At 44.5% G+C, this 25,020-nt stretch overlaps 1 protein-coding gene across 1 annotated transcript in view; it reads left to right on the plus strand.

The window, feature by feature from the left end:
- The window catches only part of LOC106561580 (mitochondrial inner membrane protease subunit 2), a 259,205-nt gene that overhangs the window by 127,500 nt on the left and 106,685 nt on the right, over nt 1-25,020 (plus strand). The window contains 1 exon segment of the mRNA XM_045688754.1: nt 9,792-9,801. Within this exon segment, the coding sequence (XP_045544710.1) occupies nt 9,792-9,801 (10 nt within the window).

The raw sequence follows: 25,020 nt of genomic DNA on the forward strand, positions 1-25,020 counted from the left end.
ACTGGGCCATACGCACTACCCTCTGTAGCGACTTACAGTCAGATGCCGAGCAGGTTCCATATTCTGGTGATGCAACCGGTCAGGATGCTCTCGATGGTGCAGCTGTAGAATTTGTTGAGGATCTGGGGACCCATGCCAAATCTTTTCAGTCTCCTGAGAGGGAAAAGGTTTTGTCATGCCCACTTCACGACTGTCTTGGTGTGTTTGGACAATGATAGTTTGTTGGTGATGTGGACACCAAGGAACTTGAAACTCTTGACTCCCTCTACTACAGTCGTTGATGTTAATAGGGCCTGTTCGGACCGCCTTTTCTTTTAGTCCACCATCAGCTCCTTTGTCTCGTTCACATTGAGGGAGAGGTTGTCCTGGCACCACACTGCCAGTTCACTGACCTCCCTATAGGCTGTCTCATCATTGTCGGTGATCAGGCCTACCACTGTTGTGTTGTCAGCAAACTTAATAATGGTGTTGGAGTCGTGTTTGGTCATGCAGTCATGGGTGAACAGGGAGTACAGGAGGGGACTAAGTACACACCCCTAAGGGGCCCCAGTGTTGAGGATCAGTGTGGCAGACGTGTTGTTGCCTACCCTTACCAACTGTGGGCGGTCCGTCAGGAAGTCCAGGATCCAGTTGCAGAGGGAGGTGTTTAGTCCCAGGGTCCTTAGCTAAGTGATGAGCTTTGTGGGCACTGTGGGGTTGAACGATGAGCTGTAGTCAATGAACAGCATTCTCACATAGCTGTTCCTTTCATCCAGGTAGGAAAGGGCAGAGTGCGATTGAGATTGTGTCATCTGTGGATCTGTTTCAAGGTCGTTGTGAATGATGACCTGTTTAAAGGTCATGCTCACATCGGCTACCGAGAGCATTATCACACAGTCATCCAGTCATCCAGAACAGCATGCTTCAGTGTTGCTTGCCTCGATACGAGCATAAAAGGCCATTTTTTATTCATTTTATTTATTTTATTTTTTATTTCACCTTTATTTAACCAGGTAGGCCAGTTGAGAACAAGTTCTCATTTACAACTGCGACATGGCCAAGATAAAGCAAAGCAGTGCGACAAAAACAACAACACAGAGTTACACATGAGATAAACAAACATACAGTCAATAACACAATAGAAAATCTGTATACAGTGTGTGCAAATTAAGTAAGGATGTAGGCAATAAATAGGCCATAGTGGCTAAGTAACTACAATTTAGCAATTGACACTGGAGTGATAGATGTGCAGATGAGGATGTGCAAGTAGAAATACTGATTTGCAAAAGAGCAGAAAAAAACAAAACACAAATATGATGATGAGGTAGGTAGTAGGTTGGATGGGCTACTTACAGATGGGCTGTGTACAGCTGCAGCAATCGGTAAGCTGTTCTGACAGCCGATGCTTGAAGTTAGTGAGGGAGATATAAGTTTCCAACTTCAGAGATTTTTGCAATTCGTTCCAGTCATAGGCAGCAGAGAACTGGAAGGAAAGGTTGCCAAAGAAGGTGTTGGCTTTGGCGATGACCAGTGAAATATACCTGCTGGAGAGCGTGCTACGCGTAGGTGTTGCTATGGTGACCAGTGAGCTGAGATAAGGCAGAGCTTTACCTAGCAAAGACTTATAGATGACCTGGAGCCAGTGGGGTTGTGGCGAGGACCAGCCAACAAGAGCATACAGGTCTCAATGGTGGGTAGTATATGGGGCTTTGGTGACAGAACGGATGGCACTGCGATAGACTCCATCCAATTTGCTGAGTAGAGTGTTGGAGGCTATTTTGTAAATTACATCGCCGAAGTCAAGTATAAGCAGGATAGTCAGTTTTACGAGGGTATGTTTAGCAGCATGAGTGAAGGAGGCTTTGCTGCGAAATAGGAAGCCGATTCTAGATTTAATTTTGGACTGGAGATGCTTAATATAAGTCTGGAAGGAGAGTTTACAGTCTAGCCAGACACCTAAGTATTTCTAGTTGTCCACATATTCTAAGTCAGAAGTGCCCAGAGTAGTGATGCTAGGCAGGCGGGTGCGGGAAGCGATCGGTTGAAGAGCATGCATTTAGTTTTACTAGCGTTTAAGAGGAGTTGGAGGCCACGGAATGAGAGTTGTATGGCATCAAAGCTTGTTTGGAGGTTTGTTAACACAGTGTCCAAAGAAGGGCCAGATGTATACAGTATGGTGTTGTCTGCGTAATGGTGGATCAAATATTCCCCCACAGCAAGAGTGACATCATTGATATATACAGAGAAAAGAGTCGGCCCGAGAATTGAACCCTGTGGCACCCCCATAGAGAGTGCCAGACGTCCGGAGAACCGGCCCTCCGATTTGACACACTGAACTCTATCTGAGAAGTAGTTGGTGAACCAGGCAAGGCAGTCATTTGAGAAACCAAGGCTATTTAGTCTGCTGATAAGAAGGCGGTGATTGACAGAGTCGAAAGCCTTGGCCAGGTCGATGAAGACGGCTGTACAGCACTGTCTTTTATCGATGGTGGTTATGATATCGTTTAGGACCTTGAGCGTGGCTGAGGTACACCAGTATCCAGCTCAGATACCGGATTGCATAGCTGAGAAGGTACGGTGGGATTCGAGATGGTCGGTGATCTGTCTGTTCACTTGGCTTTCGAAGAATTTAGAAAGGCAGGGCATGATGGAAACACTGTAGGTCTGTAACAGTTTGGGTCTAGAGTTGCTCGTCTGGTAGGCTCTGCCACATCCGATGAGCGTCAGAGCCGGTGTAGTAGGATTCAATCTTAATCATGTATTGACACTTTGCTTGTTTGATGGTTCATCTGAGGGCATAGCGGGATTTCTTATAAGCGTCCAGATTAGTGTCCCACTCCTTGAAAGTGGCAGCTCTAGCCTTTAGCTCGATGCGGATGTTGCCTGTAATCCATGGCTTCTGGTTGGGATATGTACGTACGGTCTCTGTGGGGACGACGTCGTCAATGCACTTATTGATGAAGCCGATGACTTAGGTGATAGACTCCTCAATGCCATTAGATGAATCCCGGAACATTTTCCAGTCTGTGCTGGCAAAATAGTCCTGTAGCATAGCATTTGCATCATCTGACCACTTCCGTGTTGAGCGAGTCACTGGTACTTCCTGCTTTCGTTATTGCTTGTAAGCAGGAATCAGGAGGATAGAATTATGGTCAGATTTGTCAAATGGAGGGCAGGGGAGAGCTTTGTATGCATCTCTGTGTTATGGAGTAAAGGTTGCCTCAAGTTCTTTTCCCTCTGGTTGCAAACTGATTTAAGTTTGCCTGCATTAAAGTCCCCGGCCACTAGGAGCGCCGCTTCAGGATGAGCATTTTCTTGTTTCCTTATGGCCTTATAGAGTTGGTTGAGTGCGGTCTTAGTGCCAGCATCGGTCTGTGGTGGTAAATAGACAGCTATGAATAATATAGATGAGAATCCTCTTGGTAGATAGTGTGGTCTACAGCTTATTATAAGGTACTCTACCTCAGGCGAGCAATACCTCGTGACTTCTATAATATTAGACATCGTTATTGACAAAAAGACAAACACCCTCACTCCTCGTCTTACCAGACGTAGCTTCTCTGTTCTGCTGGTGCATTGAAAATCCGGCCAACTCTATATTATCCGTGTCGTCGTTCAGCCACGACTCGGTGAAACATAAGATATTACAGTTCTTAATGTCCCGTTGGTAGGATAATCGTGATCGTAGGTCATCAATTTTATTTTCCAATGATTGCATGTTAGCAAGTAGAACGGATGGCAGTGGGAGTTTACTCGCTCGCCTACGGATTCTCAGAAGGCAGCCCAATCTGCGTCCTCTTTTCCTCTGTCTTTTCTTCACACAAATGACGGGGATTTGGGTCTGTTCCCGGGAGAGCAGTATATCCTTATCGTCAAACTCATTATCCTCTCTAGGCTAGGCGGGACGAATTCGTCCCACCTACGTAACAGCCACTGCTATCCTGTGGCGCGATTTTCAAAACCTTAAAAATCCTATTACTTCAATTTCTCAAACATATGACTATTTTACAGCCATTTAAAGACAAGACTCTCGTTAATCTAACCACACTGTCCGATTTCAAAAAGGCTTTACAACGAAAGCAAAACATTAGATTATGTCAGCAGAGTACCAAGCCAGAAATAATCAGACACCCATTTTTCAAGCCAGCATATAATGTCACCAAAACCCAGAAGACAGCTAAATGCAGCACTCACCTTTGATGATCTTCATCAGATGACAACCCTAGGACATTATGTTATACAATACATGCATGTTTTGTTCAATCAAGTTCATATTTATATCAAAAACCAGCTTTTTACATTAGCATGTGACGTTCAGAACTAGCATACCCCCGCAAACTTCCGGGGAATTCGCTAACATTTTACTAAATTACTCACGATAAACGTTCACAAAAAGCATAACAATTATTTTAAGAATTATAGATACAGACCTCCTCTATGCACTCGATATGTCCGATTTTAAAATAGCTTTTTGGTGAAAGCACATTTTGCAATATTCTAAGTACATAGCCCAGGCATCACGGGCTCGCTATTTAGACACCCGGCAAGTTTAGCACTCACCATAATCATATTTACTATTATAAAAGGTTCATTACCTTTTGTTGTCTTCGTCAGAATACACACCCAGGACTGCTACTTCAATAACAAATGTTGGTTTGGTCCAAAATAATCCATCGTTATATCCGAATAGCGGCGTTTTGTTCGTGCGTTCCAGACACTATCCGAAATAGTAAAGAAGTGTCACGCGCATGGCGCAATTCGTGACAATAAAATTCTAAGTATTCCATTATCGTACTTCGAAGCATGTCAACCGCTGTTTAAAATCAATTTTTACGACATTTTTCTCGTAGAAAAGCGATAATATTCCGACAGGGAATCTCCTTTTCGGCAAACAGAGGAAAAAATCCCAAAGGCGGGGGCGGTCGGGGTCACGCGCATAAGCTAGTGTCTCTTGAACGGCCACTTGAGAAAGGCGATAATGTGTTTCAGCCTGGGGCTGGAATGACGACATTCTGTTTTTTCCCGGGCTCTGAGCGCCTATGGACGACGTGGGAAGTGTCACGTTAGAGCAGAGATCCTTAGTAAATGATAGAGATGGAAAAGAAGTTCAACAAATGGTCAGACAGGCCACTTCCTGTAAAGGAATCTCTCAGGTTTTGACCTGCCATTTGAGTTCTGTTATACTCACAGACACCATTCAAACAGTTTTAGAAAATTTAGGGTGTTTTCTATCCATATGTAATAAGTATATGCATATTCTAGTTACTGGGTAGGAGTGGTAACCAGATTAAATCGGGTATGTTTTTTATCCAGCCGTGTCAATGCTGCCCCCTAGCCCTAACAGGTTAAAGGTGGTGAGTAATCGCTGTTCTGATGTCCAGTGGTTATTTTCGGTAATAAGAGACGGTAGCGGCAACATTATATACAAAATATGTAAAAATATAAGTTTCAAACAACGCAAAAAAAACGAACAAAATAGCACAATTGGTTAGGAGCATGTAAAACGTCAGCCATCCTCTTCGGTTTTTACTATTATTAGGTAGGGGAGTAACTTTTGCTTCCCCCCAGGCCTGAGGGCACACATTTTCTAATAGGCTTAAATTGAAGATATGGCAAATTGGAGTGGCAATATTGTCCACTATAATTCTCAGTAATTTTCCATCCAAGTTGGCTTGTCATTGTTGAAAGACAAATAAATAAATAGAAAAACAAATAGATATACTTGGTTGTGTAGTGTCAGCATTTGTTGCTGGCATGTTATGCCTAAATTTGCTAATCTTGCCAATGAAAAAAATCATTAAAGTAGTTGGCAATATAGTATACGTATGCTCACTGTTCAGAAGCATGGAGAAAAGGCTTCTTCTCTAGTATAAAGGTTAGAGTGAAAAAAGGAATTTCAGTGCAATGACTCTCAAATGATTGAATATTATGATTATTAAATTTTTTACACTCAAAAGACCTGGCAGCAGGTTACTTCCTTGATTAAACTCATGAAAATCATGAGCCAAGAAATTCCGCAAATGAACTTTTAACAAGGCACACCTGTTAATTGAAATGCATTCCAGGTGACTACCTCATAAAGCTGGTTGAGAGTATGCCAAGGGTGTGCAAAGCTGTTATCAAGGCAAAGGGTGGCTCCTTTTAAGAATATCAAATATTAAATATATTTTGATTAGTGAAACACTTTTTGGGTTACTACATGATACCATAGGTGTTATTTCATAGTTCTGATGTCTTCACTGTTATTCTACAATAGTTAAAATAAAGAAAAACCCTTGAATTAGTTGGTGTCTCCAAACTTTTGACTGGTACTGTAGGCCTATTAGATATACAACTTAGACGAGCGTTCTTCTAGCTGACTTGCTTTCACCTAGTTAACATGTGGCCTTTACTAACTCTCCCGCTGTTCAAGAAATGTATAAAGCACCAACATTGTCTTGTCAGCAGCAATCAATAGAGCTTGACTTTATAATGCAGTTCACAAGGGACTAGTTGACATGCATTTACTGTTGCTAGTACCATTTCCATGTCCTCTGCTCCATCAAATATTTTATAAACTAAAGCATTCAGGGAATCATGGGTTGAAACACTGCTTTTCAAATATACAGGTTGTGATGTGCTCAGTGTAGGTTAGGTGTCAACGACTATCATGTTTCAATGGTCAACCCAGTTCCCAGGAAGGAATTCCAAGAGGCAGCATCACAAAACAAACAGTAGTTCAGCAGAGAACTGTGTAACCATAGAAACAGAACCCTGTTTGGATCTGTCAGAACCCTGCACGAAATCCAAACAGAATGCTTTATTCATTCGGATACTAGATAGGATGGGGGTGGGCCCTCTGCTAAACGATCTGTTTATACAAACTGCCTCTACTCAGCTTTAGATAACCACACACAAGTCTGCCGGATTCATTTCCATGGCTTTCTGTGGACTCTCTTCAATTGAACAGTTGCCAAGGAAACCTCCATGTCCAAGGCTAGTCCTATTGTGTATGCCCACATACTCCCTGAATGTTCTAGCCTAGATTACCATCCTCCATAATGATTCTAGGAAACCATAAACCAAGTATTTATTTCTTACATGTTTATATAATCTATTTTAAAAGCACACACCAGACAAGGGAAACAGTAAATAATGGTTATATGTCCTGTACTGTACAAGGGCGTAAAGTTATGATGTTCATATACGGTAGCAGTAAACAGGAGAGTTTGAAAAAGGTTTCATAATACCATACATAATCATCTATCCATCTTCTCCCCTCATCACTCAATTGGATTGTGTATTCTTCTGTCCTGATCAAAAAAAACTATTTTATGAATTTCATAACTCAATCTTTTCTTTTCCTCTCTCAGGACAACTCCCGTACTCTTTAATTTCCTCCCAGAATAGGATTAGATTGGCCAGGGCTGGGTTTCTGGGAATATGTCATTGAAAGTTGGCACTGTCATATATCAAAGGAAGGCAGGCTGTGGCTAACTGTACTGTGGCTGTGAGCTGCCCTTCTGGGGCACCAATATGGGGCTGGGCTGGGTAAAGAAGACGGAAGTGTCCTGCTCTATGAAATAGTGTCACAGTTGCATCACCTTAAGTGCTCCCCCACAGGTCATTAGCATAACTGAACAAAGGACTGTATTTACTGCATGTGTGTGTGTGAGTGTGTGTGTGCGAGCATGCCTGTGCCCTGTGTGCAGGCAGGCATATATCTCAATGAGGATAGGTTAATGTAATACCCATAGTAGGCTGCATTTACACAGGCAACCCAATTCTAATCTTTTTTCCACTAATTGGTCTTTTGACCAATCACATTAGATCTTTTCACATCAGATATTTTTCAGAGGTGATCTGATTGGTCAAAATACCAATTAGTGAAAAACATATCAGAATTGGTATGCCTGTCTAAACGCAGCCATTGAGCCACAGAGCCAGGCTGGATCATGTTTAATGTAAATAGTGCAAGACGCAGGCCATAATTAAACCCAGAGAGAAATCCTCGGAGATGAGAAAGGCCATTAATTACTCTGCCAGAGAAATCATCTTCACCCTCTCTTAATTCTCTCGTCCTCCTCCTCTTCCTCCTGCTCCTCCTCCTGCTCTTCTTCCTTGTCTTCTTCCTCCTCTACTTTTTCATCCTCTTCTTCTCCTTCTTTATTGGCTGTAGTCCTTCCTCTACCTCCTTCTTCCGCTTCCTTTTACTCCTCCTCCTCTTGCTCCTCCTCCTCTTCCTTCTCCTCCCACTCCTACTCCCTATCCTCTTCCTACTTATACCAACAGGCTTGATAAGTCCAGATGCACTCCTCTCCTCCTCAGTCCTCTCTGAGTCACCAAATCATTTTCAGGCCGATCCATCCATCAATCACTTTATTTACTGCCAATCAATAGGAGGCTGTTTTCTATCAGCTGTCAGGGGCCTCATGTCACAGCCATCGATCTGCTGCTCTATAGATGACCTACAACCAGCGTTGCACTACAGGGGTCACAGGGTCAACCACCCAGGCCTGTCGATATCCGATCATGTATAAGGGCACAAGGCGAGACCCAGATGCAGACACGGGAGGCAGATGGTTTGAGTCTTTGATATTTATTAAATCCAAAGGGGTAGGCAAGAGAATGGTCGTGGACAGACAAAAGGTCAAAACCAGTTCAGAGTCCAGGAGGTACAGTGTGGCTGGCAGGCTCGAGGTCAGGGCAGGCAGAATGGTCAGGCAGACGGGCGGTTACAGAGTCCAGAAAACACGCAAGGGTCAAAACCGGGAGGACTAGCAAAAGAGAATAGAAAAGGCAGGAGCACAGGAAAAACACGCTGGTTGACTTGGAACATATTCCAAATTCTTGTGGTCGGTCTAAACCAAAAATGGATGTTCTGCTCCCTTCAGACAGTGTCTCCACTCCTCCAGTGCCATCTTGACCACCAAGAGTTCTCGCTTACCCACGTCGTAGTTTCTTTCTGCGGAGTTGAGACAATGGGACAGGAAGGCACAGGGATGGAGCTTTTGGTCCTGGGTGAATCGCTGGAACAGGATAACCCCCACTCCAACGTCAGAAGCATCGACCTCAACCACAAATTGACGGGATGAGTCTGGATGGACGAGGATGGGGGTCGTAGTGAACCGACGCTTCAGGTTCACAAAGGCTCTGTCAACCGCTGGGGACCATGTGAACGGTACCTTGGGAGAGGTGAGTCCCGAGAGGGGGACTTCCAGGGTGCTGTAGCCTCAAATGAAACGCCGGTAGAAGTTGGAAAACCCCAGGAAACATTGTAGCTGCACCCTGGACATAGGTTGGGGCCAATCCACTACTGCTTTCACCTTTTCCAGGTCCATCAGGACATTTCCTTCAGCGATGACATATCCCAGAAGGAGAGGATAGAACGGTGGAACTCGCATTTATCCGCTTTCACAAATAATTGGTTCTCCAGGAGGCACTGAAGGATTTGTCGAACGGAGGACATGTTCTTGGGCAGAACGGGAAAAAAACAGGATGTGGTCGAGGTAGACGAACACAAAACGGTTTAACATGTCCTGTAGCACATTGTTTACCAGGGCCTGGAAGACCGTGGGGATGTTGGTGAGTCCAAATGGCATGACCAGGTACTCATAATGTCCACTGGCAGTGTTGAAGGCTGTCTTCCACTCATCCCCTTTGCGTATCCAAACCAGGTGGTAGGCATTCCGAAGGTCCAGCTTGGAGAAGATGGTAGCCCCTGGAGAGGTTCGAAAGCCGAGGAGAGGAGTGGTAAGGTGTAACGATTCTTGATCATTATGTCATTAACCTCTCTTGGGTAGGGGGCAGAATGTTCACGTCCGGATGAAAAGCGTGCCCAAAGTAAACTGCCTGTTACTCAGGCCCAGAAGCTATGATATGCATATAATTGGTTGATTTGGATAGAAAACACTCTAAAGTCTCTAAAACTGTTCAAATTATGTCTGTGAGTATAACAGAACCTATATGGCAGGCAAAACCCCGAGGACAAACCATCCCAGCCCCATGGCTATCGCTTTTATTATAAGGCCAAGTCCTCCCAGATTGCAGTTCCTAGGGCTTCCACTAGATCAAATCAAATCAAATTTATTTTTATATAGCCCTTCGTACATCAGCTGATATCTCAAAGTGCTGTACAGAAACCCAGCCTAAAACCCCAAACAGCAAGCAAAGCATGTGAAAGAAGCACGGTGGCTAGGAAAAACTCCCTAGGAAAAACTCCCTAGAAAGGCCAAAAACCTAGGAAGAAACCTAGAGAGGAACCAGGCTATGAGGGGTGGCCAGTCCTCTTCTGGCTGTGCAGGGTGGATATTATAACAGAACATGGTCAAGATGTTAAAATGTTAAAATGTTCATAAATGACCAGCATGGTCAAATAATAATAATCATAGTAGTTGTCGAGGGTGCAACAAGCACGTCCGGTGAACAGGTCAGGGTTCCATAGCCGCAGGCAGAACAGTTGAAACTGGAGCAGCAGCACGGCCAGGTGGACTGGGGACAGCAAGGAGTCATCATACCAGGTAGTCCTGAGGCATGGTCCTAGGGCTCAGGTCCTCCGAGAGAAAGACAGAAAGAGAGAAAGAGAGAATTAGAGAGAGCATATTTAAATTCACACAGGACACCGGATAAGACAAGAGAAATACTCCAGATGTAACAGACTGACCCTAGCCCCCCGACACATAAACTACTGCAGCATAAATACTGGAGGCTGAGACAGGAGGGATCAGAAGACACTGTGGCCCCATCCGATGATACCCCGGACAGGGCCAAACAGGCAGGATATAACCCCACCCACTTTGCCAAAGCACAGCCCCCACACCACTAGAGGGATGTCTCCAACCACCAACTTACCGTCCTAAGACAAGGCCGAGTATAGCCCACAACGATCTCCGCCATGGCACAACCCAAGGGGGGGCGCCAACCCAGACAGGAAGACCACGTCAGTGACTCAACCCACTCAAGTGACGCACCCCTCCCATGGACGGCATGGAAGAACACCAGTAAGCCAGTGACTCAGCCCCTGTAAAAGGGTTAGAGGCAGAGAATCCCAGTGGAAAGAGGGGAACCGGCAAGGCAGAGACAGCAAGGGCGGTTCGTTGCTCCAGCCTTTCCGTTCACCTTCACACTCCTGGGCCAGACTATACTTAATCATAGGACCTACTGAAGAGATAAGTCTTCAGTAAAGACTTAAAGGTTGAGACTGAGTCTGCGTCTCTCACATTGGTAGGCAGACCATTCCATAAAAATGGAGCTCTATAGGAGAAAGCCCTACCTCCAGCCGTTTGCTTAGAAATTCTAGGGACAATTAGGAGGCCTGCGTCTTGTGACCGTAGCGTACGTGTAGGTATGTACGGCAGGACCAAATCGGAAAGATAGGTAGGAGCAAGCCCATGTAATGCTTTGTAGGTTAGCAGTAAAACCTTGAAATCAGCCCTTGCCTTAACAGGAAGCCAGTGTAGGGAGGCTAGCACTGGAGTAATATGATCACATTTTTTGGTTCTAGTCAGGATTCTAGCAGCTGTATTTAGCACTAACTGAAGTTTATTTAGTGCTTTATCCGGGTAGCCGGAAAGTAGAGCATTGCAGTAGTCCAGCCTAGAAGTAACAAAAGCATGGATTAATTTTTCTGCGTCATTTTTGAACAGAACATTTCTGATTTTCAACAGTCTTTAGAAAGAGTTTCAGGCAGTTTTTTTTTTAAATGAGCCAGAAATTGTAGTTTTTCTAGGTGGCTCCCATTTTGGCTGTAGTGTTTCCAAGCGTGTGGAAGAGAACGCGTTCTTTGGTATATTTCTCCGGTAAAGACAATAACGATTCTTTGTCTTAAATTTGATCGTTTATTTACGTATTAGGGTACCTAAGGTTTGATTATAAACGTTGTTTGACTTGTTTGGAAAAGTTTATTAGTAATGTTTGGGATTCATTTTGTACGCATTTTGATGGAGGGAAACTGGGTGGATTATTGACTGAAGCGTGCCAGCTAAACTGAGTTTTTATGGATATAAAGAAGGACATTATCGAACAAAAGGACCATTTGTGATGTAAGTGGGACCTTTTGGAGTGCCAACAGAGGAAGATCATCAAAGGTAAGGCATTTTTTATATCGCTATTTCTGACTTTCATGTCACACCTGCCTGGTTGAAATATGTTTTTCATGTGTTTGTATGCGGGGCGCTGTCCTCAGATAATCGCATGGTGTGCTTTCGCCGTAAAGCCTTTTTGAAATCTGGCACAGTGACTGGATTAACAAGAAGTTAAGCTCTATTTTGATGTATTACACTTGTGATTTTATGAAAGTAAAATATTTATAATTCTGTAGTTTGATTTTTGCGCTCTACAATTTCATTGGATGTTGGCCAGGTGGGACGCTACTGCCCATAAGAAGTTAACCTCTTGGGGCTAGGTGGGACGCTAGCGTGCCACCCGTGGTGCACTCCATCAACAGCAGGTGCATTTCAAGAGCGGCAAATTTGAATCCAAATAAATGTCAAAATTCAAATTTTTCAAAAATACAACTATTTTACACCATTTGAAAGATAAACATCTCCTTAATCTAACCACGTTTTACGATTTCAAAAAGGTTTTACGGCGAAAGCATAAATTTAGAGTATGTTAGGACAGTACATTTACAAGAGTTGTGTGTAATGTTTTGTCAAGTCAAAGACAGGGTCACCAAAACCATAAAACCAGCTAAAATGATGCACTAACCTTTTACAATCTCCATCAGATGACACTCCTAGGACATTATGTTAGACAATGCATGCATTTTTAGTTCTATCAAGTTCATATTTATATCCAAAAACAGCGTTTTACTATGGCATTGATGTTGAGGAAATCGTTTCCCTCCAATAACCGGCAGTCAAGTCAGCGTCACAAATTAAATAATTAAAATTAGAAAACATTGGTAAAATATTATATTGTCATTTAAAGAATTATAGATTTACATCTCTTGAACTCAATCAACTTGCCAGATTTAAAAATAACCTTACTGGGAAATCACACTTTGCAATAATCTGAGCACTGCGCCCAGAAAAATACGCGTTGCGATACAGACTAGACGTCATGTTGGGGAGATCTAAAATCGAAAATACTATGTAAATAATCCATTACCTTTGATTCTCTTCATCAGATGTCACTTCCAGGTATCACAGGTCCATAACGAATGTAGTTTTGTTCAAAAAAGCTCATCATTTATGTCCAAAAATCTCCGTCTCGTTAGCACATGATGTAAGCCAGCCGGACTTCTCGTCATGAACGAGGGGAAAAAATATATTTCCGTTCGTTCAAACATGTCAAACGTTGTATAGCATAAATCATTAGGGCCTTTTTTAACCAGAACATGAATAATATTCAAGGTGGACGAATGCATACTCTTTTATAACGTATTGGAACGAGGGTACCCAACATGAACTCGCGCGCCAGGTGTCTAATGGGACATCATCGTTCCATGGCTCTTGTTCGGTCAGATCTCCCTCCAGAAGACTCAAAACACTTTGTAAAGGCTGGTGACATCTAGTGGAAGCAATAGGAAGTGCCAAAATATTCCTAAACCCCTGTGTTTTTCAATGGGATAGGTTTAAAGTCAATACAACACATCAGGTATCCACTTCCTGTCAGAAAATGTCTCAGGGTTTTGCCTGCCAAATGAGTTCTGTTATACTCACAGACACCATTCAAACAGTTTTAGAAACTTTAGAGTGTTTTCTATCCATATATAATAAGTATATGCATATTCTAGTTACTGGGTAGGATTAGTAACCAGATTAAATCGGGTACATTTTTTTTATCCAGACGTGCAAATGCTGCCCCCTAGACCCAACAGGTTAAGGCCCCGGTAGTCAATACATGGACGCAGGGTCTTTGTCCTTCTTTTCTACAAAGACAAACCCTGCGCTAGCAGGTGATGCAGAAGGACGGATGCCTCCAGCAGCCAGAGAGTCCTCAATATAATCCTCCATGGCATTGGTCTCTGGGCCGGATAGGGAATATACATTTACATTTACATTTACGTCATTTAGCAGACGCTCTTATCCAGAGCGGCTTACAAATTGGTGCATTCACCTTATGATATCCAGTGGAACAACCACTTTATAATAGTACATCTATATAAAAAAAATTTGGGGGGGGTTAGAAGGATTACTTTATCCTATCCCAGGTATTCCTTAAAGAGGTGGGGTTTCAGGTGTCTCCGGAAGGTGGTGATTGACTCCGCTGTCCTGGCGTCGTGAGGGAGCTTGTTCCACCATTGGGTTGCCAGAGCAGCGAACAGTTTTGACTGGGCTGAGTGGGAACTGTGCTTCCGCAGAGGTAGGGAAGCGAGCAGGCCAGAGGTGGATGAACGCAGTGCCCTTCTTTGGGTGTAGGGACTGATCAGAGCCTGAAGGTACGGAGGTGCCGTTCCCCTCACAGCTCCGTAGGCAAGCACCATGGTCTTGTAGCAGATGCGAGCTTCGACTGGAAGCCAGTGGAGTGTGCGGAGGAGCGGGGTGACGTGAGAGAACTTGGGAAGGTTGAACACCAGACGGCTGCGGCATTCTGGATGAGTTGTAGGGGTTTAATGGCATAGGCAGGGAGCCCCGCCAGCAGCGAGTTGCAGTAATCCAGACGGGAGATGACAAGTGCCTGGATTAGGACCTGCGCCACTTCCTGTGTAAGGCAGGGTCGTACTCTGCGAATGTTGTAGAGCATGTACCTACAGGATCGGGTCACCACCTTGATGTTAGTGGAGAACGACAGGGTGTTGTCCAGGGTCACGCCAAGGCTCTTAGCACTCTGGGAGGAGGACACAATGGAGTTGTCAACCGTGATGGCGAGATCATGGAACGGGCAGTCCTTCCCCGGGAAGAAGAGCAGCTCCGTCTTGCCGAGGTTCAGCTTGAGGTGGTGATCTGTCATCCACACTGATATGTCTGCCAGACATGCAGAGATGCGATTCGCCACCTGGTTATCAGAAGGGGGAAAGGAGAAGATTAATTGTGTGTCATCTGCATAGCAATGATCGGAGAGACCATGTGAGGATATGACAGAGCCAAGTGACTTGGTGTATAGCGAGAATAGGAGAGGGCCTAGAACTGAGCCCTGGGGGACACCAGTGGTGAGAGCACGTGGTGCGGAGACAGATTCTCGCCACGCCACCTGGTAGGAGCGACCTGTCAGGTAGGACGCAATCCAAGAGTGAGCCGCGCCGGAGATGCCCAACTCGGAGAGCGTGGAGAGGAGGATCTGATGGTTCACAGTATCAAAGGCAGCAGATAGGTCTAGAAGGATGAGAGCAGAGGAGAGAGAGTTAGCTTTAGCAGTGCGGAGAGCCTCCGTGACACAGAGAAGAGCAGTCTCAGTTGAATGACCAGTCTTGAAACCTGACTGATTTGGATCATGAAGGTCATTCTGAGAGCGATAGCAAGAGAGCTGGCCAAGGACGGCACACTCAAGAGTTTTGGAGAGAAAAGAAAGAAGTGATACTGGTCTGTAGTTGTTGACATCGGAGGGATCGAGTGTAGGTTTTTTGAGAAGGGGTGCAACTCTCGCTCTCTTGAAGACGGAAGGGACGTAGCCAGCGGTCAATGATGAGTTGATGAGCGAGGTGAGAAGGTCTCCGGACATGGTCTGGAGAAGACAGGATAGGGTCAAGCGGGCAGGTTGTTGGGCGACCGGCCGTCACAAGTCGCAAGATTTCATCTGGAGAGAGAGGGGAGAAAGTGGTCAAAGCATAGGGTAGGGCAATGTGAGCAGGACCAGCGGTGTCGTTTGACTTAACAAACGAGGATCGGATGTCATCAACCTTCTTTTCAAAATGGTTGACGAAGTCATCCACAGAGAGGGAGGAGGGGGAGGAGGATTCAGGAGGGAGTAGAAGGTGGCAAAGAGCTTCCTAGGGTTAGAGGCAGATGCTTGGAATTTAGAGTGGTAGAAAGTGGCTTTAGCAGCAGAAACAGAGGAAGAAAAGGTAGAGAGGAGGGAGTGAAAAGATGCCAGGTCCGTTTTCCTCCATTTCCGTTCGGCTGCCCGGAGCCCTGTTCTGTGAGCTCGCAATGAGTCGTCAAGCCACGGAGCAGGAGGGGAGGACCGAGCCGGCCGGGAGTATAGGGGACATAGAGAGTCAAATGATGCAGAAAGGGAGGAGAGGAGGGTTGAGGAAGCAGAATCAGGAGATTGGTTGGAGATTGGTTGGAGGATTGAGCAGAGGGAAGAGATGATAGGATGGAAGAGGATAGAGTAGCAGGAGAGAGAGTGAAGGTTGCGACGGCGCAATACCATCTGAGTAGAGGCAGAGTGAGCAGTGTTGGAGGAGAGCGAGAGGGAAAATGATACAAGGTAGTGGTCGGAGACTTGGAGGGGAGTTGCAGTGAGATTATTAGAAGAACAGCATCTAGTAAAGATGAGGTCAAGTGTATTGCCTGCCTTGTGAGTAGGGGGGAACGGTGAGAGGGTGAGGTCAAAAGAGGAGAGGAGTGGAAAGAAGGAGGCAGAGAGAAATGAGTCAAAGGTAGACGTAGGGAGGTTAACGTCACCCAGAACTGTGAGGGGTGATCCATCCTCAGGAAAGGAACTTATCAAGGCGTCAAGCTCATTGATGAACTCTCCAAGGGAACCTGGAGGGCGATAAATGATAAGGATGTTAAGCTTGAATGGGCTAGTGACTGTGACAGCATGGAATTCAAAGGAGGAGATAGACAGATGGGTCAGGGGGGAAAGAGAGAATGTCCACTTGGGAGAGATGAGGATTCCAGTGCCACCACCCCGCTGACCAGATGGACTCGGGGTATGCGAGAACACGTGGTCAGACGAGGAGAGAGCAGTAGGAGTAGCAGTGTTTTCTGTGGTAATCCATGTTTCCGTCAGCGCCAAAAAGTCGAGGGACTGGAGGGTAGCATAGGCTGAGATGAACTCTGCCTTGTTGGCCGCAGACCAGCAGTTCCAGAGGCTTCCGGAGACCTGGAACTCCACGTGGGTCACCACGAGGCGGTGTGGTGCCAGGGAGAAGGTCAATGGCACAATCTTAGGGACGATGCGGGGGAAGAGAAGTAGCCCGTGTCTTGCTGAAGACGTCTAGGAGGTCATGGTACTCTGTGGGGATGGCAGAGAAATCTGAAGCTTGACTTAACCTGTTAGGGCTAGGGGGCAGTATTGACACGGCCGGATAAAAAACGTACCCGATTTAATCTGGTTACTACACCTGCCCAGTAACTAGAATATGCATATAATTATTGGCTTTGGATAGAAAACACCCTAAAGTTTCTAAAACTGTTTGAATGGTGTCTGTGAGTATAACAGAACTCATATGGCAGGCAAAAACCTGAGAAGATTCCTTACAGGAAGTGCCCTCTCTGACAAGATCTTGTTCTTCTTGTCTCTGTTTATTGAAGACTGAGGATCTTTGCTGTAACGTGACACTTCCTACGGCTCCCATAGGCTCTCAGAGCCCGGGAAAAAGCTGAATGATATCGAGGCAGCCCCAGGCTGAAACACATTATCGCGTTTGGATAGTGGCCGGTCAGAGTACTCTGAGACTCAGGCTCGTGCACAAGGGCACAAGATGTTTTTATTTTCTCTCTCTTTGTACGTATACAGGCTTTCCCGGTCGGAATATTATCGCTTTTTTACGAGAAAAATGGCATAAAAATTGATTTTAAACAGCGGTTGACATGCTTCGAAGTACGGTAATGGAATATTTAGAATTCTTTTGTCATGAAATGCGCCGTGCTCGTCACCCTTATTTACCCTTTCGGATAGTGTCTTGAACGCACGAACAAAACGCCGCTATTTGGATATAACAATGGATTATTTGGGACCAAACCAACATTTGTTATTGAAGTAGAAGTCCTGGGAGTGCATTCTGACGAAGAACAGCAAAGGTAATAACATTTTTCTTATAGTAAATCTGACTTTGGTGAGTGCTAAACTTGCTGGGTGTCTAAATAGCTAGCCCTGTGATGCCGGGCTATCTACTGAGAATATTGCAAAATGTGCTTTCACCGAAAAGCTATTTTAAAATCGGACATAGCAAGTGCATAGAGGAGTTCTGTATCTATAATTCTTTAAATAATTGTTATGTTTTTTGTGAACGTTTATCGTGAGTAATTTAGTAAATTCACCGGCAGTGTTCGGTGGGAATGCTAGTCACATGCTAGTCACATGCTAATGTAAAAAGCTGGTTTTTGATATAAATATGAACTTGATTGAACAAAACATGCATGTATTGTATAACATAATATCCTAGGGTTGTCATCTGATGAAGATCATCAAAGGTTAGTGCTGCATTTAGCTGTGGTTTGGGTTTATGTGACATTATATGCTAGCTTGGCTGGATACTCTGCTGACATAATCTAATGTTTTGCTTTTGTTGTAAAGCCTTTTTGAAATCGGACAGTGTGGTTAGATTAACGAGAGTCTTGTCTTTAAAATGGTGTAAAATAGTCATATGTTTGAAAAATTGAAGTTTTTGCATTTTTTAGGTATTTGAATATCGCGCCACGGGATTACACTGGCTGTTGAGTAGGTGGGACGCTTGCCAGAGAGGTTAAGCTCTGAGGAGGCCGTCTCAGGGAAGGCTTCGCTGCTTTGAGGTAATGGGAATGACAGAACGGACTCCAACCCAGGATTGAACTCGTGGTCCAGTCAATAACGGGGTTGTGTTTTTGGAGCCAAGAAAATCTCAACACCACAGGAACATGGGGGGACTCAATGGGGAGAAGCTGTATAGCCTCACTGTGATTTTTGAAACCTACAGATTAACAGGAACAGTGCTGTGGGTAACTCTACCAATGGAGTGGCCATCCAGTGCTCTAGCGTCCATGGGAACAGAGAGGAGTTGAGTGGGGATACCTAATTCAAAAACTAGGGTAGCATCCATACAACTCTCGTCCGCCCCAGAGTCAATGAGCACCCGGAGAGACTTAGACTGGTCTCCCCACAGCAGTATCACAAAAAAAAGGAGTTTGGTTGATGGGAATTAGAGGATCCCCAGTCTGGCTCACCAGAGTGCTTGTACCTACTAAAGAAACAGGTCTCTTAACCAGGCAGGTGGCTATATAATGTCCCGCAGCCCCACAGTACAGACAACTGTTGGGGCTCAACTATGTGAACGTTCCCTAATCTAGCTCTGCCCAGTTGCATAGGTTCCGGTGTATCTCATTCACCCGTCGCCGATGATTCTCGAGTGAACTCGGGTGGCTTCGGGTCTTTTCGGAAATACAGCCTTCGGGGACTTCCGGATTCCTTTGAAGATGAACGAGCAGCAGCGGATGAACGAGTGTGCCCAATATCAGACCTCCTCTCACTCCTGCATTCCCGTAGACGCCCATGAATCCTAAGAGTAAGGGCAATAAGGGAATCGTAAGGGAATCGAGGCCCAGCGGTAACTCCCGAGCTGTTAGCTCGTCTCTTATTTTCTCTGATAGTCCGTGAAGGAAGGTATCGAATAGGGACTCCGGATTCCAGGCACTCTCGGCGGCCAACGTGTGCCACACTACGGGAGTCTTGACAAAACTCAAGTCGTTTTTGGGCCGCCTCTCTCCCGGACACCAGAGAATCGAACACTTTCCTCACCTCTGCCATGAAATCTTCCAGATGACGACAAATGGCGGATTGTTGCCCTTCCCGACATTACCGTAATAATGTACGCTATCTTCAACCGGTTCAAAGGGAACAAAGATGGCTGCAGCTCAAAAATAAGGGAGCATTGAGAAGGAAAACCCCAGCAGGTTTCAGGATCCCCGGAGGTAAACTGGGTTCTCGAGGAGCTGGGGTAGGCTGTACAAACCCACCACTGATAGTAGACAGGTTACTGGGTGGTTGGGTGGCCAGAGAGGTGGCAGGCTGTCTATGAGCTAACTCACTGATTCGCTCCATGATAGCCTTGAACCCTTTGTCATGGCGTTCCATCAGGAAACAAAGGCCTTCCAAAAGGTCCCCCAGTAGCTCCTCATGCCTCCCAATGGTGGCTCCCTGCAGGGAGACAGCGTGGCGGAGCTGATCTAAGTCTGCTGGGTCTGTCATGGCCAGTTCGTACTATAAGGGCACAAGGCAAGACCCAGATGCAGACACGGGAGGCAGATGGTTTGAGTCTTTGATATTTATTAAATCCAAAAGGGGTAGGCAAGAGAATGGTCGTGGACAGGCAAAAGGTCAAAACCAGTTCAGAGTCCAGGAGGTACAGTGTGGCAGGCAGGCAGAATGGTCAGACAGGCGGTTACAGAGTCCAGAAAACAGGCAAGGGTCAAAACCTGGAGGACTAGCAAAAGAGAATAGAAAAAGCAGGAGCACGGGAAAAACACTCTGGTTGACTTGGAACATGACGAACTGGCACAGACAGACAGAAAACACAAGTTTAAATACCCAGGGGATAATGGGGAAGATGGGTGACACCTGGGGGGGGGGGGGTGGAGACAAGCACAAGTGAAATAGATCAGGGTGTGACATCATGACTAGTTATCTTCATTAAGTCATAGAGATGACCACTCTTCAATATCTCCTGGGACTTTACATTGTCTGTCAGTGAAGTTAGACTAGAGGGCCTGTTCTGGAGTGAAGACTACTGTAGCTAAGTGGGGTCATTACTGTACCAGTAAGATAGTTTGTATTTAGTGTTATAAAGGTGTGTAGTTAGTGTTGTTCAGGTGCTTTTGAACTAGTGAACTGTCAGGTCAGGGTTGTGACAGAAGTGGGAACCCAGTTTTTCTGGGCAAGCAGTGATACAATTTCCACATGAGTGTTTTATGCTGTGTGTGGAGCAGATCATTTTTTTTATTTAACTAGCAAGTCAGTTAAGAACAAATTCTTATTTTCAATGACAGCCTAGGAACAGTGGGTTAACTCTCTTGTTCAGGGGCAGAAGAACAGATTTTTAACTCTTCAGTTCAGGGATTCGATCTTGCAACCTTCCGGATACTAGTCCAACACTCTAACCACTAGGCTACCTGCCGCCCCTGGTACTGCAAATCTCTTGTGTGACACTGCACTCTTTTTGTTACACTGAACATGTGTCTGTACTCAAATTTCTCCAATAAAGGTTTCTCATTTATCCCATACATGAAACAGATCCAATCTCATGGGTGTGCTCAAGTATGTTTTAGCATATTTTTTTTTTTTCAAGGACTAAAACGTGGAGAAACTAACTAAACATTAGATGATTCAGAGGACAAAATGCCTGAGAGTTTGTTTCCATTCTCTATTCACAGTCATACCATCTAGGGCTAGGTCTATATTTTATAGGTTGTCAAACAAATCAAAGTTTATTTGTCACGTGCGCCGAATACAACAGGTGTAGACCTTACAGTGAAATGCTTACTTACAGGCTCTAACCAATAGTGCAAAAAAGGTATTAGTTGAACAATAGGTAGATAAAGAAATAAAACAACAGTAAAAAGACAGGCTATATACAGTAGCGAGGCTATAAAAGTAGCGAGGCTACATACCTGACCGGTTAGTCAGGCTGATTGAGGTAGTATGTACATGTAGATATGGTTAGAGTGACTATGCATATATGATGAACAGAGAGTAGCAGTAGCGTAAAAGAGGGGTTGGCGGGTGGTGGATGGGACACAATGCAGATAGCCCGGTTAGCCAACATGTGGGAGCACTGGTTGGTCGGCCCAATTGAGGTAGTATGTACATGAATGTATAGTTAAAGTGACTATGCATATATGATAAACAGAGAGTAGCAGCAGCGTAAAAAGAGGGGTTGGGGGGGAGGGGGCACACAAAGCAAATAGTCCTGTTAGCCATTTGATTACCAGGAGTCTTATGGCTTGGGGGTAAAAACTGTTGAGAAGCCTTTTGTCCTAGACTTGACACTCCGGTACCGCTTGCCATGCGGTAGTAGAGAGAACAGTCTATGACTGGGGTGGCTGGGGTCTTTGACAATTTTTAGGGCCTTCCTCTGACACCGCCTGGTGTGGAGGTGCTGGATGGCTGGCAGCTTAGCCCCAGTGATGTACTGGACCGTATGCACTACCCTCTGAAGGGTCTTGCGGTCAGAGGCCGAGCAATTTCCGTACCAGGCAGTGATGCAACCAGTCAGGATGCTCTCGATGATGCAGCTGTAGAACCTTTTGAGGATCTCAGGACCCTGTCAAATGTTACACAGAGTAATACATATTCCATGATGTCATATTCCATGACCATGTAGTGTATGTTTTATTTGCTAAGTATATCTCTATAGTGTGTTGTGTTACATTTTATATTTACTATGCGCAGCTTAACTATTCTCCATTGTATACTAATCTCGGTGTCCCTTCCACGGGACGGTAGAGCTAATGTAGGCTAATGCGATTAGCATGAGGTTGTAAGTACAAGAACATTTCCCAGGACATAGACATATCTGATATTGGCAGAAAGCTTAAATTCTTGTTAATCTAACTGCACTGTCCAATTTACAGTAGCTATTACAGTGAAAGAATACCATGCTATTGTTTGAGGAGAGTGCACCATTTTGAACATGAAAAGTTATTAATAAACAAATTAGGCACATTTTGGCAGTCTTGATACAACATTTTAACAGAAATACAATGGTTCATTGGATCAGTATAAAACCTTGCACATACACTGATGCTAGTGGCTAAAATCTAAATTGCACCTGGGCTGGAATAATACATTTTGGCCTTTATCTTGGATTTCAAAGATGATGGCCAAAATGATGGTATTTTCTTTGTATTATCTTTTACCAGATATTTTGTGTAATATTCTGCTACATTCCTTTCACATTTCCATAAACGTCAAAGTGTTTCCTTTCAAATGGTACCAAGAATATGTATATCCTTACTTCAGGGCCTGAGCTACAGGCAGTTAGATTTGGGTATGTCATTTTAGCCGAAAATTGAAAAAAAGGGGCTAATCCTTAATTAATTAAGGAGGACAAATATACTGCAGTAGGGTTAAATGTTCTTAAGCCCACCGGACTGTAGCCCACTCTCTCTGGACCAGGGCATGGACCTCTAGCTGGTTCTGCTAGGCGTGTGTTGCGTCTTCTCTGCCCTGATGCTCACCTCTCATTGGCTGACCCTCGCATCATATTCGTCGCAAAACCTACTGGCACCAGGTCATCTATAAGTCTTTGCTAGGTAAAGCTCTGCCTTATCTCAGATCACTGGTCACCACAGCAACACCCACCCGTAGTATGCGCTCCAGCAGGTATATTTCACTGGTCATTCCAACACCTGCTTTGGCCGCCTTTCCTTCCAGTTCTCTGCTGCCTATGACTGGAACGAATTGCAAAAATCACTGAAGCTGGAGACTTATATCTCCCTCTCTAACTTTAAGCATCAGCTGTCAGAGCAGCTAACCGATCACTGTACCTGTACACAGCCAATCTGCAAATAGCACACCTAACTACCTCATTCCCATATTGTTATTTATCTTTTTGCTCTTTTGCACCCCAGTATCTCTACTTGCACATCATCATCTGCATATCTTTCACTCCAGTGTTAATGCTAAATTGTAATTATTTCGCTACTATGGCCTATTTTTTGCTTTACCTCCCTAATTTACTACATTTACACACACTGTATATAGATTTTTCTATTGTGTTATTGATTGTACGTTTGTTTATCCCATGTGTAGCTCTGTGTTGTTGTTTTTGTCGCACTGCTTTGGCTTTATCTTGGCCAGGTCACAGTTGTAAGTGAGAACTTGTTCTCAACTGGCATACCTGGTTAAATAAAAAAATGTAAGATAAAAATAAATAACCTCCTGTAATAAAGGCCTGGCTACTCGGCCCAGTGCAGAGCGTTCAGCTTGGACACCAGGGACTATTGATTGGCAGAGTTAATGGTTATGGTTATCTGATGTTCCTGTAAGACCACCTTTAGAGTCCTTAAATGCCCTTGCAGATAATGACAGATCAAAATCAGCGAGCGCACACACACAGGCACACACACTGATGCACACACACATGCACGCACACATGTGCACACATACACTCCATCAAAAGACTGACAGAGCAGCATGTTAAGTTTGACCATGCAAGACTGTCAGTCACCTACAGTGCAGTGAGACAGCCATCAAGGACATTGTACAAGTTAAACAACCATGCTAGCCTAGTTATGGCACTGATTTCATTTCAATGGCATCTGTCAATTGTGCTGTCTTTTGATGATACAGGAACTTAATTTGATTACCCTGTTGCAGGAGAACTTTCCTGCAGGAAATGTAACTTTAAGGGGATTTGAGGTTTAAAAAGGCTTCTGAAGTTTGTGATTTCCATTTGATTTTCCCTAACAGAAAATGTATTAACCCCTATAAAAATGTCCATTAATTATAATCCACATAATAATTCACATTTCCTGTTGCTGCAGGATTATTGTCCTGCTGTAGGTCATTCCCATGTACAATGACCTATAAGCACCAACATGTGAAGTTCATAGGAACATATCAAATTGTGTGTCAAATGAAAGCAAAGAGTATTTATATTTTTGAGAAAATAAGGCATATATACATTTTCAACAATTTTCCATCCAAAAAAATGGGGGTAAGCAAAGGCTTTGATTTCTGATGAGACTGATGGAAAAGGGGTCTAAGAAAACATCTACCAGAAAAAGTGTTCAAATGTATTATAAATATATCAAAACACAATGTTGAAATAAAGAACCTTGCCAACTAATATCAACATTTATATTTACATATTTAGCTTAGCGAATGGAGGCTGTGAATGGTGGCCGCTTTCCCAACTATTTGTTTCTCTATCATGTCAGGTGGGCTACTTCGGTTATTTCACTCCATGCATCAACCACTGTTTGAGGAGCATGCAGACTCTCGCTGCATGACAGGTATTATTCCACCCAAACTCTGTATGCCATGTGCTCTCCAACCCTGTCCGGGCAGCTACCCAGTGCTTCATTTGGGAAACCAAGTGAAATCTATTGGGGAACATGGAGGTCAGGGCTTTGTGATGGCCACTCCAATACCTTAACTTTCTTGTCCTTAAGCCATTTTGCCACAACTATGGAAGTATGCTTGGGGTTATTATCCATTTGGAAGACCCATTTGCGACCAAGCTTTAACTTCCTGACTGATGTCTTGAGATGTTGCTTCAATATATCCACATCATTTTCCATCCTCATGATG

The sequence above is a fragment of the Salmo salar genome, chromosome ssa10, assembly GCF_905237065.1.
Source record: "Salmo salar chromosome ssa10, Ssal_v3.1, whole genome shotgun sequence".
Lineage (NCBI taxonomy): Eukaryota > Metazoa > Chordata > Actinopteri > Salmoniformes > Salmonidae > Salmo > Salmo salar.